The sequence below is a fragment of the Danio rerio genome, chromosome 23, assembly GCF_049306965.1.
Source record: "Danio rerio strain Tuebingen ecotype United States chromosome 23, GRCz12tu, whole genome shotgun sequence".
Taxonomy (NCBI): Eukaryota; Metazoa; Chordata; class Actinopteri; order Cypriniformes; family Danionidae; genus Danio; species Danio rerio.
Window position 1 is genome coordinate 48550001 of NC_133198.1, and position 18169 is coordinate 48568169.

Genomic DNA, 18169 nt, shown 5'->3' on the forward strand with positions numbered 1-18169 from the left:
TTGCAATTAGATCACTTTTCCCCCTCACAATTCTGGCTTTTTCCCTTAAATTTGGAGTTTACATTTTGCAATTCCTACTTTTGTACATTGGAGTTTTAAGTTTGCAGTTTTTTTTTTCATAATTCCAAAAGGTTGGAATGGCAAAATGTAAATTCAGAATAAAAAATAAATAAAATTGTAATCACAAAATGTAAATTTTGAATTCCAAAAAATAAAAGTTGTAATTGCAAGATGTAAATAAAAAACTCTGATAGGTATATATAAATAAATATTCTCTTTTTTATTCTTAATTGACATCTTGCAATTACCTCAGAGTTTGTGTAATGAACTTTTTTCCCCATAATTGCAAAATGTAAATTAAAATAATAATAACAACATTAATTCTGATAACTCGATTTACATCTTGCAATTATATTTCAAAAATTACAAATGCAACATGTGAACTCTGAATTCAATCTTTGGAATTCAAATTGGAATTGTAAGATGTAAATTTATCATTTAAAAAAGTGATTTATATATATTTTCTTTTTAATTCAGAGTTCACATCTTGTAATTCCCACATTTCATCTTTAGAATTCTGAGTTTGTGTCGTGAAATTTCATCCTTTTTTGGAACTTGAAATGTACGTCTCCTGATTCCAATTTATTTATCAATTAAATTCTGAGTTTTTATTTTGCAATTCAGTTTTTTATGTTCAATAATTCTACAAAGTTGCAATTGCAAAATATAAACCCACAATATAAAATGTTATTTAAAAAGTATATTATAATATACTTATATAAAAGCTTAGAAATATAGATATAAATTAAAAGAATTTAATGTAAAAAAAAATGTAATCACAAGATTTTCTAATTGAGTTTGAATCTTGAAATTACCCATAATTCCAAAATAATGATGTAAATTCTAAATATTTATAAGTACTATTTTTATTATGGGTTTACATCTTGCAATTCCAACTACAGTCATCAACATTTGAAGTCTATCAAAAGTTTAAAACCTAAATTGTCCTCAGACAAGGATGAATGTTTTTCCAATAGTTTAGGACAACTTTGATGAACAGTTTCGATCCACTTCAAATGTTGACTCCTGTCCTGATCATCTTGATTATTTATATTATTATTATTATTGATTATTGTCCATCATTTCAAAACATTGTAAACGCAACATCTGAACTCACAAGTGAACAGAAGCTGTAAGTGCAAGGTGTAAAGTCGTGCATGTTTTACCTCCAGTCGTGAGTTTCTATATCCACCACAGTGATTTCTACATGTTCAGATGTAAACAAATCCAAGCAGAAGGACTGAATTTAATATAAGCTGGCAGCTGTGGCATGAGCTGCAGTTTTGTTTCGTTGTTGAATTCTGTGGCATAAAGCAATCTCGGGTGAATTGAGAAGCACTAGGCTGCTTTACAGAGGAATATTGGACACGTCTGTATTTTCTGGATCTTTCTGAATGTGCCTTGAGCTGTTTTTATTCTTCTGCAGTCCTGAAGAACGTCTTCATCAGACCTTTATGCATCATTCGCCTGTAAATACTGTAAAATAGAAAGAGCTGGTGAAAATATATTTAAGAATGAACACGTCTGCTTCTGCCTGATGATGATGACGACATGTTTGATCTATTCTCTGTACTGAATGCTGATTTCTGCACGGTTATTTCTCTCTCTCTCTCTCCATCTCTCTCTCTCTCTTACACTCTCTCCATCTCTCTCTCTCTCCATCTCTCTCTCTCTCCGCATGTTTTTGGTGTTTTGCATGGGTTTGCTTCTGTTGTTTCCACTCGCTGCTGATGCTGACGTGACTTTATTTATGACGATATTTAGATTATTCTTGGACTTGATTTCTACTGTAAATTCATTATGACGTTTTGCAGATATCTGTTCAGGCTGTTTTACTGTTTCAGAACATTTCATTAAAATTATATCAATTCAAGTGTGGTGGGGTTCTTGTGCTTATGCAGTGACTGATTACTGATTATCTTTATTTCATTAGTGTTGTCTCTGTAGCATGCAAAAAAGAAGTGCATCCCCTGTGCATTACACTGAACAACAAATCTCTTATTTTTTAAGGATATAAATAGACAAAAGGGAAATATGAAGATTTGCAAGGAAAATGTAGAAATTACAAGACAAATTCCATCCAAAAAAAGTAAAAAATACGAGGTGAAAATGAGACAAATGGATTTAGTAAAAAGAAAAAAGAATTTGAAAATTGGAGATTGGAGATCATGACAGGGAAAAAAAGTTTGAAAATATATAAAAACCGTTTAAAAAGTTGTGAAAAATAAAAGTCAATTTTGTTGTAAACTCAAAATTCAGAGAAAAACAACTGAAAAATAAACTCAGAAATACCTGGAAAAACAACATGTAAACAAGCTCTGGGTGAAAGGTTAGAATCCATTCATTCATTTTCTTGTCGGCTTAGTCCCTTTATTAATCCGGGATCGCCACAGCGGAATGAACTGCCAACTTATCCAGCAAGTTTTTTACGCAGCAGATGCCCTTCCAGGGAAACATCCACACACACACACTCATACACTACGGACAATTTAGTCTACACAATTCACCTGTACCGCATGTGTTTGGACTGTGGGGGAAACCGGAGCAAACCCACGCGAACGCAGGGAGAACATGCAAACTCCACACAGAAACGCCAACTGAGCCGAGGCTCAATCCAGCGACCTTCTTGCTGCGAGGCGACAGCACTACCTACTGCGCCACTGTGTCGCCCAAAGTTAGAATCATGAGATGTAAATTCAGAATTCTGGTGAAAATAAAAGGGGAGAATTGCAAGATGGAGCCTTAAATTTCGAGGAATAAGTCAGAGTTTATAAAGGCAAAGTCAGAACTTTTGAGGAAACTATTCCAGAATCGCAAACTCCAAATTTCAGGAATAAAATCAGAATTGAGTGATGTAAACTCAGAACATCAGGGAAAACAGTCAGAACTGCAAGAATAAAAGTGGAATAAAAGATGTGAACTCTATATTTGAAGGGGGGAAAGTCTGAATTAAGAGATGCAAAACCAATTTTAGGTGAAAAAAATGGTTTTAGATGTAAATATAGTGAATATTGTGAGATGCAAAATCCAAGAGGGAAAAGTGAATTGCAGGATGCAAACTCTGAAATTCAGAGAAGCTTGAATTTTTAGACGTAAACTCCACAAAAATGTCAGAATTATAAAATATAAACTCTAAACTTCAGGAAAACAATTTAAGTCAGAATTGCAAGAATAAAAGTGTGAATTAAGAGTCTTAAATCTGAATTATGAGATGCAAAACAAATTTCTGGAAAATTTCAATCACAAAAGAATTGCAAACTGTAAACTCAGAACTGTGGAGAAAACAGTCAGAAATGTGTGATGGGAACTCAGAGCGTCAGGAAAAGCAGAGCTGCAAGAATACTAGTGGATGTGTAAAAGTGGAATAAAAAGTGTGAAATTTGAGGGGGAAAGTCAGAATTGCGAGATGCAAACCAAATGTTGTTTTTAGATGTAAACTCGGAGAACTCCAGGGGGAAGTGAATAATGTAAGATGCAAAATCCAAGAGGAAAAAGTGTCAATTACAGGATGCAAACTCTGAATTTCAGGGAAGCTTGAATTTATAGACGTAAACTCCACACAGATGTCAGAATTATAAAATATAAACTGCAAATTTCAGGAAAAAAAGTCAGAATTTTTTGTCATTACCTCTAAATCCTGGAGAAAAACAGAGATATGCAGTCAAAATTGCAAGAATAAAAGTGTGAATTATAAGATGTGAACTCTGAGTTTCAGGGGAAGAGTCTGCATTGTGAGATGCAAAACAAATTATTAGGAAAAACATCAGAATTGCAGAAACGTAAACTCAAAATTTCGTGGACAAAAATGTCAGAACTGCGAGACGTAAACTCAGAACATCTGGAAAAAAGATTGAATTGCTTAACATAAACTGACTTTCAGGACATTTTTAATGGTCAGATGAATGATGTTTACCTTCAGAAAGAAAGAAAGTCAGAATTATGAAACATCAACAGGAAATTTCAGGGAAAATACGTCAGAATGTTTTGATTTGAACATTGTGGGATGTAGATTCTTGGAGGAAAAGTGAGTGAATTTTAGATGTAAACTCTGATGTCACATATTGGAGTTGTGAGATGTTGTGAGATGTCATGTCAGAATTCAAAGAATAAAAGTCTGAATAACAAAGATCTGAACTCTTAATTACAGAGAAAATGTATTTTTAGATGTAAACTCAGAGAGAGATGTTTTCTCAGAGAGAAAAGGTCAGCATTTGGAGAAAAATAGGCAAGAGGTAAATTTGGAATACAATGAAAAGAAAAAGGCAGAATTTGACCATTTTTAGGGAAAAATCTAAATAGCAAAATGTAAATTCTAAGGGAAAATAGTCTGAATTGCACATTTAAAAAATCTAAATTTTACACAATGCGAGAGATCACAGGAAAAAAAGGTGGGATTACAAGTTGTACACTCCAAATTTCAGGGAGGGAAGGTCCAAATTACAACACATTTTGCAATTTGGGTGGAAAAAAAAAAGATTGGCAGAAGTTTCCAAACTCCAAATTTTAAGAAGAAAAAGTCTGAACATTTAATTCTGAATCCTGGATTAAAAATTGGAGCAAAATCAAAATTACAAGTGGGAATTAAAAGACGTAAACTCTGAATTTCAAGAGAAATGTCTGAATTACAAGACAAAGTAAAATGTTAAAAAAAAAAATGTCAGAATTGCAAAATATAACACAGAATATTGAAGGAAAAAAATTTAATTTTGAGACAATTTCAGGGTGAAAACAGGCAGAATTGCAAGATGTAAACTGAAGAAAACAGAAGAAAAACAGGCAGAGCTGCACGACAAAAAGTGTGAATTACAAGATGTGCACTACAAATATCAGGGGAAAGTCTGAATTGTGAGATTTAAAGTCTGAATTTTCCAGACAAATTCAAAATTGCAAAAAAAACTAAACAAACGGGAATACTGGGGGGGAATGGGATTGTGAGATTTAAACTTGAAAAAAAGTCTGAATTTTAGATATAAACTCAGAATTTAAGCGGAAATTATTTTAGATGTTATCTCCAAATTCCAAAGGGAAAATGGAGAAAAGACAAAGTTTTGGAGAAAGAAAAATTTGTATTGTGAGACGTAAAGTCAGTTTCAAAAAGAAAAGTGGGAAATACAAAATGTAAAGACAATTTCAAGGGAAAAAAATGGAAAATACAAACAAACAGAATATTGAGTCAAGACAGCAAATGTCAATTACAAAACAACAATATCAATTAAAAAAATCATGAATAATTACAGGAGATTCTTGAACATTACTCAGTGGACACACATTACCTGTAATAAATGCTGAACGCCTCCTGATAATTGACAAAAAGTGCTTGAACACTGAAGTAATATCAACTTTCAGTAAAGATTAAATTACACAGAACATTCACCATAAATGAGCTTCACATTAATGTCGCAGAACTTCCAAACCAATTCATAGAAAGTTCCAAATAATAAAATGTGAACTGCTAAATGTAAACCGCTGTTGATTAGCTTTCTGAAAGTGTTCAGTCATTAATACACAGTGATGATGCGATTCAAATAAAAAGACGAAACCAAACAGAAAACAAATCACAGCAGTCATCATCAATACAGGATACACCCGCACAGACAAACACATCAGAGTGTAGGAAAACTAATTCTACAACACACACTGAAGATGTGCAGCTGAAGAGCAAGAGGCGCTCAGTGTGTGTGTGTGTGTGTGTGTGTGTGTGTGTGTGTGTGTGTGTGTGTGTGTGTGTGTGTCAGTGAAAGGAGAAGAGTTTGAGTCCTCCAGCTGAAGAGCGTCACACGTTCACTCTTGACAAGAGAAAGACAAACTCCATTCATCAGCCAGAGCTTAATCCTGATCCACTGTGGGAACAACACTCTCTCTCTCTCACACACACACACACACACACACACACACACACACACACACACACACACACACACACACACACACACACACACACACACACACACACACACACACACACACACACAGATATATTGATTCTGAATTTTACATTTCATCATCACCACCAGCTGCATCATCTTCATCAGCATCACCAATATCATCACCATCATTTTAATTATCATTACTGCCATCACTATCTTGCTCTTCATCATCACCAACATCTTCATCAACAGCATCACAAACATCTTCATCATTACCACCACCAACACCGTCATCAGCATCATCTTGCTCATCATTACCGTCATCATCATCACCATTACTGTCATCATCACCACAGTCATCTTCATCATAATTACCATCATCATCATCATCTACTTCATCACTGTCATCGTCATCATCTTCATCATCATCACAACCACCATCATCAACATAACCATGACCATCAGTATCACAAACATCATCATCCCCATTATCTTCATCTTCTTTCATTCATGATTTTCATAATCTACAATGTAAAAGCGCTACATAAATAAACATGAATCATTATAATTACCGTCATCACCGTCATCTTCAGTAGCACAAACATCATCACCATCATCATTAGCATCACCATCATCTTCACCATCATTACCGTCATCATTAGCATCACAAACATCATCACCATTATCTTTATCATCATTACCGTCATCTTCATCATTACCGTCATCATCATCATCATCTTCATCATCATTACCGTCATCATTAGCATCACAAACATCATCACCATTATCTTTATCATCATTACCGTCATCTTCATCATTACCGTCATCATCATCATCATCATCATCATCACTATTATCTTCATCATCATTACCGTCATCATTAGCATCACAAACATCATCACCATTATCTTTATCATCATTAACCTCATCTTCATCATTACCGTCATCATCATCATTATCTTCATCATCATTACCGTCATCATTAGCATCACAAACATCATCACCATTATCTTTATCATCATTACCGTCATCTTCATCATTACCGTCATCATCATCATCATCATCATCACTATTATCTTCATCATCATTACCGTCATCATTAGCATCACAAACATCATCACCATTATCTTTATCATCATTAACCTCATCTTCATCATTACCGTCATCATCATCATCGTCACTATCATCTTCATCATCATTACCGTCATCATTAGCATCACAAACATCATCACCATTATCTTTATCATCATTACCGTCATCATCATTACCGTCATCATTAGCATCACAAACATCATAACCATTATCTTTATCATCATTAACCTTATCCACATCATTACCGTCATCATCATCATCATCATCACTATCATCTTCATCATCATTACCATCATCATCAGCATCACTAACATCATCACCATTATCTTTATCATCATTAACGTCATCTTCATCATTACCGTCATCATCATCATCATCATCATCACTATCATCTTCATCATCATTACCGTCATCATTAGCATCACAAACATCATCACCATTATCTTTATCATCATTAACGTCATCTTCATCATTACCATCATCATCATCATCATCATCATCATCACTATCATCTTCATCATCATTACCGTCATCATCATTATCTTTATCATCATTAACCTTATCTTCATCATTACCGTCATCATCATTATCATCACTATCATCTTCATCATCATTACCGTCATCATTAGCATCACAAACATCATCACCATTATCTTTATCATCATTAACCTCATCTTCATCATTACCGTCATCATCATCATCGTCACTATCATCTTCATCATCATTACCGTCATCATTAGCATCACAAACATCATCACCATTATCTTTATCATCATTACCGTCATCATCATCATCATCACTATCATCTTCATCATCATAACCATCATCATTAGCATCACAAACATCAACACCATTATCTTTATCATTATTAACGTCATCTTCATCATTACTGTCATCATCATTACCGTCATCATTAGCATCACAAACATCATCACCATTATCTTTATCATCATTACGTCATCTTCATCATTACCGTCATCATCATCATCATCATCACTATCATCTTCATCATCATTACCGTCATCATTAGCATCACAAACATCATCACCATTATTTTTATCATTATTAACCTCATCTTCATCATTACCGTCATCATCATCATCGTCACTATCATCTTCATCATCATTACCATCATCATTAGCATCACAAACATCATCACCATTATCTTTATCATCATTAACGTCATCTTCATCATTACCGTCATCATCATCATCATCACTATCATCTTCATCATCATTACCGTCATCATTAGCATCACAAACATCATCACCATTATCTTTATCATCACGTCATCTTCATCATTACCGTCATCATCATCATCATCACTATCATCTTCATCATCATAACCATCATCATTAGCATCACAAACATCTTCACCATTATCTTTATCATCATTAACCTTATCTTCATCATTACCGTCATCATCATCATCATCACTATCATCTTCATCATCATTACCATCATCATTAGCATCACAAACATTATCACCATTATCTTTATCATCATTACCGTCATCATCATCATTACCGTCATCATCATTACCGTCATCATTAGCATCACAAACATCATCACCATTATCTTTATCATCATTAACCTTATCTTCATCATTACCGTCATCATCATCATCACTATTATCTTCATCATCATTACCGTCATCATTAGCATCACAAAAATCATCACCATTATCTTTATCATCATTAACCTTATCTTCATCATTACCGTCATCATCATCATCACTATTATCTTCATCATCATTACCGTCATCATTAGCATCACAAACATCATCACCATTATCTTTATCATCATTAACGTCATCTTCATCATTACCGTCATCATCATCATCGTCACTATCATCTTCATCATCATTACCGTCATCATTAGCATCACAAACATCATCACCATTATCTTTATCATCATTACCGTCATCATCATCATCATCTTCATCATCAACATCATCTTTATCAGTATCACCATCATCTTCGCCATCATTAACGTCATCATCAGCATCACAAACATCATTACCATCATCTTCATCATCATCACTGGTCATCACAGTCATCATCAACATCACAAACATCATCATCACCTTCATCTTCATCATCATTACCGTCATCATTAGCATCATAAACATCATCACCATTATCTTTATCCTCATTAACGTCATCATCACTCATCTTCATCATTACCTTCATCATCTTCATCAGCATCACAAGCAACATCACCATTTTTTCTCATTAACGTCATCATCAATCATCATCATCAGTATCACAAACATAATCACAATCATCATTACCATCATCATCATCATCATCACCATCGACTTCATTACTATCATCACCATCATCTTTGTCATTATTAAAATCATCTTCAGCATCACAAACATCATCATCATCACCGCCACCATCATCATCTTCATCATTACCATCATCATCAGTATCTGTACCTCATCACCACAATCACTGACATCATCATCATCATCTCTGGTATCACCACCATCATCTTTATTCACAAACTGCTGATAAATTAAACAAATCATAGGAAAGAAGTGATTAACACAGTTTACTTGCACATATCCCCAATGTATACAACTGTAAACACGGTTTTATTTCTTGACCATTAAATTAAAATAACTAAACATTTTCCCCCAAACAAACGCAATTTCCCATCAGAATTTATAATATTCCTCAGAGATTTTGCTCCATATGGACATGATAGCATCACACAGTTGCTGCAGATTTGTCGGCTGCACATCCATGATGCCAATCTCCCCTTCCACCACATCCCAAAGCTGCTCTATTGGATTGAGCTCTGGTGACTGTGGAGGCCATTTGAGTGCAGTGAACTCATCGTCATGTTCAAGAAACCAGTCTGAGATGATTGAGCTTTATGACATGCTGCGTTATCCTGCTGGAAGTAGCCATCAGAAGATGGAGACACTGTGCTCATAAAGGGATGGACATGGTCAGCAGCAATACTCAGGTAGGCTGTGGCGTTGATGCTCAATTGGTACTAATGGACCCAAAGAAAATCTCCCCCACACCATTACACCACCACCACCAGCCTGAACCGCTGATACAAGGCAGGATGGATCCATGCTTTCATGTTGTTGAGGCCAAATTCTGACCCGAGCATCCGAATGTGTCAGCAGAAATGGAGACTCATCAGAGCAGCAACGTTTCTCCAATCTTCTATTGTCCAGTTTTGGTGAGTCTGTGTGAATTGTAGCCTCAGTTTCCTGTTCTTAGCTGACAGGAGCGGCACCCGGTGTGCTCTTCTGCTGCTGTAGCCCATCCGCCTCAAGGTTGGACGTGTTGTGTGTTCAGAGATGCTCTTCTGCAGAGCTCGGTTGTAGCGAGTGCTTATTTGAGTTACTGTTGCCTTTCTATCAGCTGGAACCAGTCTGGCCATTCTCCTCTGACCTCTGGCCTCATCAACAAGGCATTTGCGCACACAGAACTGCCGCTCACTGGATATTTCCTCTTTGTCAGAGCATTCTCTGTAAACCCTAGAGATGGTTGTGCATGAAAATCGCAGTAGATCAGCAGTTTCTGAAATACTCAGAGCAGCCCGTCCGGCAGCAACAACCATGCCACGTTCAATGTCACTCAAATCCCCTTTCTTCCCCATTCTGATGTTCGATATAAACTGCAGCAGATCCTCTTGTCCATGTCTACATGCCTAAATGCAGTGAGCTGCTGCCATGTGATTGGCTGATTAGAATATTTGCGTTAGCGAGCAGTTGGACAGGTGTACCTAATAAAGTGGCCGGTGAGTGTATGTAAATGAATGGACAGACAGATGTCTATACAAAATAAGAAAAAAAAAATAGAGTGACTTTGAATCCACAATTCAGCTTATTTTCCTAAGAATACAAAGTTTAAAAACTCCATAGTGCAATTTAGTTTTTAATATTTCATAAAATCTTTTTATTTTATTTATTTTAAATTTACTTTATCGTTTATATAATGTTTAAATCTCTTTAATTAAAATAAATGTAACAAACTTGCTTTCAGAGAACTTATTTGACTTTCTTTTTAGGACTCGGAAAAACTAAAGCTCTAAAGCAAAAGATCTGAGAGCCAGCCGGGGTGTGTGGGATCTGGAGGTGCTCATAGTATTCTTGTCTTCCTACATCTTCCACTCCTCTCCTGGTGAAGAGTTTCCACTAATCTGAAAAGAATATTGTCTTTCATATATCAGTAAATCCTCTTGTACGCTCTGTGCTGAGTCTGATGGGCTGTCAGTCACACATGATTGACAGGAGCAGAAGCCGCAGATTAAAGCCTCATGAATAAAACACGCACTTGACCACCCACAGCTCTGGGCGGACACCAGCTCTCTTGCGCAGGCTTTATAAGACACTCGGACATAGTAAACAGTAGCACAGTAAACTGCTGCTGAAGCGAGGAGATTTTAAAGAGTGTTAAATCACGGTGAAATGACCGACATCCCGCAGCGCAGGTCTAAGGTGAGGCCTTTTTGTGTTTAAATGATTATATTTATGTATTATATGTGTATGTTTATATTCTTTACATTCATAGCCAATATACAGTCGAAGTCAATATTATTCACCCTCCTGGGAAATTATAATTCTGTTTGTAATTAAAGTAATTAATGCACAATTTAACTTAGATTTCAACACATTTCTATTCATAATAGTTTTAAGAACTCATCTCTAATAACTTTGCCATGATGACAGCACATAATATTAGACTAGATATTGTTTAAGACAATAGTATTCAGCTTAAAGTGACATTTAAAGGCTTAGCTAGGTTTATTAAGGTAAAGTTATGATAATTAGGCAAGTCTTTGTATAACAGTGGTAAGACAATCCAAAACTAATATCACTTAAGCGGGCTAACAGTATTCAATTTATTTATTTTTTTAATTGAAACTGGATTCATTCCCAAGTTAAAGTTTGTGTACATTTTAAATACTGCACAAATTATTTGTAAAACAGTTTATCATCTTATGTTTAATGATATATATATATATATATATATATATATATATATATATATATATATATATATATATATATAGATAGATAGATATAGATATATATATATATTAGTAATTCAGGCTTTTGGAGGCATGAGATGCATCTCCTAAAATATCAAAACAATTAAGTTAACTTATTCAACTTGTGTTGGGACAACATGAAGAATTTGTGTGCAATCCAGCACCTAATACTTTTACAGTGCTCTTAAATGCCAATAAAAATCACTCTGTTAAACTGTAGAGTTGATTATTCAACACCAAAAGTGGACAGAGCAGAGATAAAACTCCCATAATGCAATTCACAACCATAAATAAACAGTTCAAGAGTTCACACTTAGCTGATGATTGATTATAAAGTGTGTTTGGCATGCTGTCCTGGGAGAGAGCCCTGAGCTCATAGGATCCTCGAGCCCGGGGCTCCCTCCCGTTTATAAGGCGAGAGGGGAGTTTGAGCTCAGGTAGGTCTGGAGAACCGCCCTGCTCTAGTGGATAATGAACAGATAATGATCACTCTTAAGAAATAACTACTTTCTAGGAGCATGTCTATGATGCTGATTTGGATTAGTCGATTAACTTAAGCTTAGACCTAAGTGGGAGGAAACCGGGGAACCCGGGGGAAAACCACATGAGCACAGGGAGAACGTGTAAACTCAGCACAGAAACGTCAGCTGGCTTGGTAAGGACTAGAACCAGTGACGTTCTTGCTGTGAGGCAACAGTGCTAACCACTGGGCCACCGTGCCACCCATCTAAGGCAGGAAGGGCATGGCAACACAATCTCACAGCAATTCGTAACTTTTTAATTTGGTGGCTAATTCGAATGAATTTTTACGATCTAATTCGTACAATTTAGTATGACTTGCTCATCCCCCAATGACGGTCGGGTTTAGGGGTGCGGTTAGGTGCCACGCTTCCTTTTTAAAATCGTACAATTTTCGTACGAATTAGCCACTAAACAGGCAAAACGTAAAATATTTACGCTTATTCGTGAGATCAGGCTGGGTATGAGGTGGATTCTTCAAAACAAACATGGCAGTCATATGGAACTGAGGGTATATATAATGGCTTAGTAGTCATCTGATCGGTCAATCATAAATTGTATAATGCAGGACCGGCTGTGATCAATCATAAGCACATTAGTTCTCAACATTAGTTTATAAATAAACTTCAGAAAGCACCATGCAAACCACAAAATATGGAACCTGCTAATTAATGCATATGTTTTGCAGTGTATTATTTTACAATGTTTCCCAGTACTGGGTTGCAGCTGGAAGGGCATCCGCTGCGTAAAACATGCTGGAATATTTGGTGGTTCATTCCACTGTGGCGACTTCTGACTTAGTGACTAAGCTGAAGGAAAATGAATGAATGTTTATACAATCGTTTTCAACTTCTATTTGAAGATCTCTAAACCGCTGATGGAGCGACGGAGACGCGCGCGCATAAACGCCTGCATCGGAGAGCTGCGCACGCTCCTGATTCAAGCCCACGCGACACCCGTGAGTATGATCGCTGTCTAAGAACTACATTCACGCCAACAATTGACTAATACTTTGTGTATCTTTAAGAGAATTCAGTCATCAAAACTGGAAAAGGCAGAAATTCTTGAGTTCACCGTACGGCATCTGCGCACACTGCACTGCCCTACAACAGGTAACATCAGTAAATTATTAAACCATACCTGTCAACATTGGGATGTGAAAATAAGGGATATGCCCACCATAATAAGGGATCTCCTCAATTTTTTTTTTTTTTAAATCCCAAATTATTAAATATGTTCATTTGGAGCAGTATCATTGTAAATAAACAGTTAAAAGGTCAGTAATATGTTTTAAAATGATTATTAACAAAAAAGAAAAAATATACACATTAGCAAACAGTTCAGCTTATTAAAATTTATAACTATTATAATAAAAAAGAATCAAGCTATCAATCTCATTAGCCGTTTCTACACTGTATACCGCACACATTCTGATTAAAGAGCCACAAATGAATCCCTTATTTATTTAAAAAAAAAAAATTATATTAAATAACAGGTGTCACTTTAAAAACGCACACATCTAACATTATAATCAAAGCATTCAACTGCTTTCCTTACTTTTTATGCTCATTTAAGACTAAATTAGTTGTGTTTGAAAAGAAACCCTACCAAGATCGACATGTTTATATGTTATTATTGATAATTATGTGTATTTGTCTGTTTAAACACGCACACAAAAGCCAGACTTTCACTCCGCTTCAAATCGTGTGTACAGAATCAGTTTGGGAAACAGCCAGGGCCGGCGCGTCCATAGAGGCGACCTAGGCGGCCGCCTGGGGCAGCAGAATAGAGAGGGCGGGGTCCCAGACACTACCCTCACCACCTGCGCCCTCAGTTATATCCGCGACTAATAGAGACGGTGGAGTCTGCGACACAACCCTCACCACCCGCGCCCTCAGTTATATCCGCGACTAATAGAGACGGTGGAGTCTGCGACACAACCCTCACCACCCGCGCCCTCAGTTATATACGCGACTTATAGTGAGGGTGGAGTCTGCGACACTACCCTCACCACCCGCGCCCTCAGTTATATCCGCGACTAATAGAGACGGTGGAGTCTGCGACACAACCCTCACCACCCGCGCCCTCAGTTATATACGCGACTTATAGTGAGGGTGGAGTCTGCGACACAACCCTCACCACCCGCGCCCTCAGTTATATCCGCAACTAATAGTGAGGGTGGAGTCTGTGACACTACCCCAGGGGTCAGCAACCCGCGGCTCTTTAGCGCTGCCCTTGTGGCTCCCTGGAGCTTTTTCAAAAATATTTGAAAATGGAAAAAGATGGGGGAGTTTAATATATTTTTTCAGTTTTAATATGATTTCTATAGGAGGACAAACATTTTTAACGTTTTCAAATGCTGTAAAAGTGGGTAGAATTAATATTTAATTTTAACATTTCTGTCAACGAAGATTTGCCTCATAGCCTGCGACACACGTTTCTATCAGCAGGGCGGGATGCCGGGCAGGTGGCTGTTGTAAACAAACCGGAAGATAATAAAGCATGGAAAACCGTACACAGATGGTGACTACATGGAGTCATTCAACATATTAGAACACCTATTTGCAGAATTCAAAAACAAAATCAAGATAATACAAAAAATTAAAGATATACCTCTCTCCGCTAAGACAGTGAAGGAAAGGGCTATTAAAATGGCAGGTAACATCAACGATCAGCAAACCAAGAACATTAATTCAGTGCCAGCATACTAAATTGCCTGTGATGTGACCGATATTCAACGCGCTTTTATGCAGGTATGTGAACTCTGATGGGCCGCAAGAAGAAATTATAAAATTAATACCACTGAAAGACCAGAGGCTGTGCTGAAGTGTTTAAATGACAACGAAATAAACACCAACCACCTTATTTCAGTGGCTATTTAATCATGAAGGCTCATTATGTATTTATAGCCAACTTACTCATTTATTTAGTAGGCTAATATAGCTAATATAGATACATACAGCATGTGTTTCCTTCATTATAAGGCTTATATAAGGCTTTACATTTTTTGCGGCTCCAGACATATTTGTTTTTTGTTTTTTTTGGTCCAATATGGCTCTTTCAACTTGTTGGGTTGCCGACCCCTGCACTACCCTCACCACCTGCGCCCCTAGTTATATCCGCGACTAATAGAGAGGGCGGTGTCTGCAACACTACCCTCACCACCCGCGCCCTTGGTTATATCCTCTTCAAGGGCGATAGAATAGAGAAGGCGGCGTCCCCGACACTACCCTCACCACCTGCTCCCTCAGTAATATCCGCGACTAATAGAGAGGGCGGTGTCTGTGACACCACCCTCACCACCCGCGCCCTTAGTTATTCTCGCGTCTAGGGTGATAGAATAGAGAGGGCGGTGTCCCCGACATTACCCTCACCGCCCGCGCCCTCCATTATATCCGCGTCTAAACATGACACCGCGGCAGAATAGAGAGGGTTGGGGTTAAGGACGGCGTGACCGTCCTTTGCCTAGAGCGGCAGTTCAGCTTGCTCCGGCCCTGGAAACAGCGTCTATTTATCAGTATGGAGCGCGTCAGCTGATAGTCATGCACCATTATATGACTGCTTTGAGGATTGTATAGAATGGGCGACGGCACCTGTAATGAAAAAGAGGGGAGCCGCGCCGTTTTTTATTTATTTATTTATAAGTGTTTTCATGTTTTCATTCCAAAACAAAACGAAAGCACAGAACAGACTCACATTTAAGAGCAAGGGGCGACCCCTTGTGGTTCGGCGGTATGGGTTGCTTATAGGGAGGCTCGACTCTTCAGAGAAAGACTGAAAATACAGGAGAAATACGGGAAAATACCTTTATGGGATGATACCGGGATAGAACTGTAAAATACGGGAGAATCCCGGGAAAAACGGGAGGGTTGACAGTTATGTATTAAACTGCTGGAAAAAACAGAAACAACAGAAGCCAGCATTACATTTCTAACAGTTTTATAGCTTATAATAGGATTTGTATTGGTTTTAAGGCAAACATCATGGATATCTACTGTCATTTTGTTTCCTTATATTGGTGGCATGCTAAAACCAAGATTATATCGCAAATATGTCAAATAAATCATTATAAACATTTAATATTTACTGTGTTTGATAGCTAAAATTTGATGGTATTTGTAGCGTAAACTATTTCAACTTTTTTTTATCTGGGATACAAACATTTAACATTAGAAAGTGAGTAGTAGCATAATAGAAAGAAATATGTAATGTTTTTTTGTGTCAGGTGAGTGGAGTCAGTTCTGCGCGGGATACACGGCGTGTGTGCAGGAAATCACGCGCTTCTTTAGAACCGCACTCCCGCAACCAGACCCGCGCACATGCACAGAGATGAACCAGGAGCAACCCGAGGATTCACAGCACCTGCTTACACACATCGCACGAGTTTGGAGACCATGGAACTAAAACAAGACACACTTTAATGTTCATATTACTTTTAGTCCTGTATAAACCATTTTTGTGGGACATAAACAAAACAATGCTAGAGCTTCTGAGAATCCAAAAAGAGCCACATATTGAGAAATAACGTTATGATATCTGTTTAAGCATCAAGTTATGATTAAATTGCCGCTTGTTACAAATATGAAATAGTTTGATAACAAGCAGAAAATGCTCACGAGCCAATGACATCACCACATCGAAATGGCTTATAGCAGCGGTTTTCAGACTTCTTTCACTAAGTACCACCTCAGAAAAAATTTGTCTCTCCAAGTACCACCGTAATAACCGGTATTGAATACAGTAGCGTAGTAGGCCTAATAAAGCAGCTGCAGCACTGCACAGTTCAAAAATGTGTCAAATTAATTCTTATTATTATAAATATTCATTACTCTCAGCCACTTTAAACATTATTCAATACACAATACACAATAAACGCGCCTTATAAACACACATTACATTATATTATAAATAGTTTGAACATTAACACTGTACTGTGCTTATGTAACTGAGGCCAGCTAGTGTGTGTTGTGCAGGTAAACCTCACTCCTCTGACCTCTAAAGGTGCTCTAGCGACAAACGCTAGAGGCTACGGTCTTTAGCCTCCTTGTTAGAGCAACTGACTCCCTTGCGGAGGGTCGCCGGTTCGATCCCAGTTCGGAGTGGGTTTGATGGTGTAGGACTGGCGGGGTTGCACTTACAAGTAAAAAAATAAAACATTAACGTTTAATTAAAATGTGCTTTTAAAAGTTAATTAAAAATGGCATTTAAAAAGTAAAAAGAAAAGTGCTGTATTTAAATGTAAACAATTATCATAAATTAGACTATTCATTAAAACCTGGAATTGTTCCTTGGACCTCATAAATATAGGCTATAAGTCATCATATTGATATATAAATATATACACATAGTTGAAGTATGTTGCGTGTATATATGACTTATTTGTAAATCTTTGAAATCTAAACATTAACTTGTATTTTAAATATATGAATTGGATTTACACATTTAAATTAAAAATGAGATCTGCTTACTGCACGTTAGAGTAGGCTTTGTGTGTCAGAAAAGCAAGTGATTATAATATTCCTGTCAACATTGGGATATAAAAATATTCCGACGCACCAACAACCGTTACAGATGTTGAGAGATTAGCTTCAAATGACAGAATACATAAC

The 18169-nt window shown here is 36.9% G+C and overlaps 2 protein-coding genes across 3 annotated transcripts in view; both read left to right on the plus strand.

Moving 5' to 3' along the window:
• camta2 (calmodulin binding transcription activator 2) overlaps positions 1 to 1933 on the plus strand; it is a 64314-nt gene extending 62381 nt beyond the window's left edge. For both annotated transcript variants that reach the window (XM_073939460.1, XM_073939461.1), the window contains one exon: positions 1 to 1933. This exon is cut by the window's left edge and continues 2327 nt beyond it. The gene's annotated coding sequence lies outside the window, so the exon portion shown is untranslated.
• A 9465-nt stretch (positions 1934 to 11398) lies between these two features.
• Positions 11399 to 17143, plus strand: LOC108180270 (transcription factor HES-4-B-like). The gene is made up of 4 exons (XM_021468550.3): positions 11399 to 11487; positions 13423 to 13518; positions 13588 to 13672; positions 16786 to 17143. The coding sequence occupies exons 1-4, from the start codon at positions 11458 to 11460 to the stop codon at positions 16962 to 16964; spliced, it is 390 nt and encodes a 129-aa protein (XP_021324225.2). The 5' UTR covers positions 11399 to 11457; the 3' UTR covers positions 16965 to 17143.
• Positions 17144 to 18169: the final 1026 nt, after the last annotated feature.

Excerpts from the sequence above, each read along its gene's own strand:
- LOC108180270 (XM_021468550.3), top strand. The coding sequence starts at position 11,458 with ATGACCGACATCCCGCAGCGCAGGTCTAAG. Across the intron at positions 11,488-13,422 it reads TCCCGCAGCGCAGGTCTAAG|ATCTCTAAACCGCTGATGGA; the intron begins GTGAGGCCTTTT and ends TTCTATTTGAAG. Across the intron at positions 13,673-16,785 it reads ACTGCACTGCCCTACAACAG|GTGAGTGGAGTCAGTTCTGC; the intron begins GTAACATCAGTA and ends TTTTTGTGTCAG.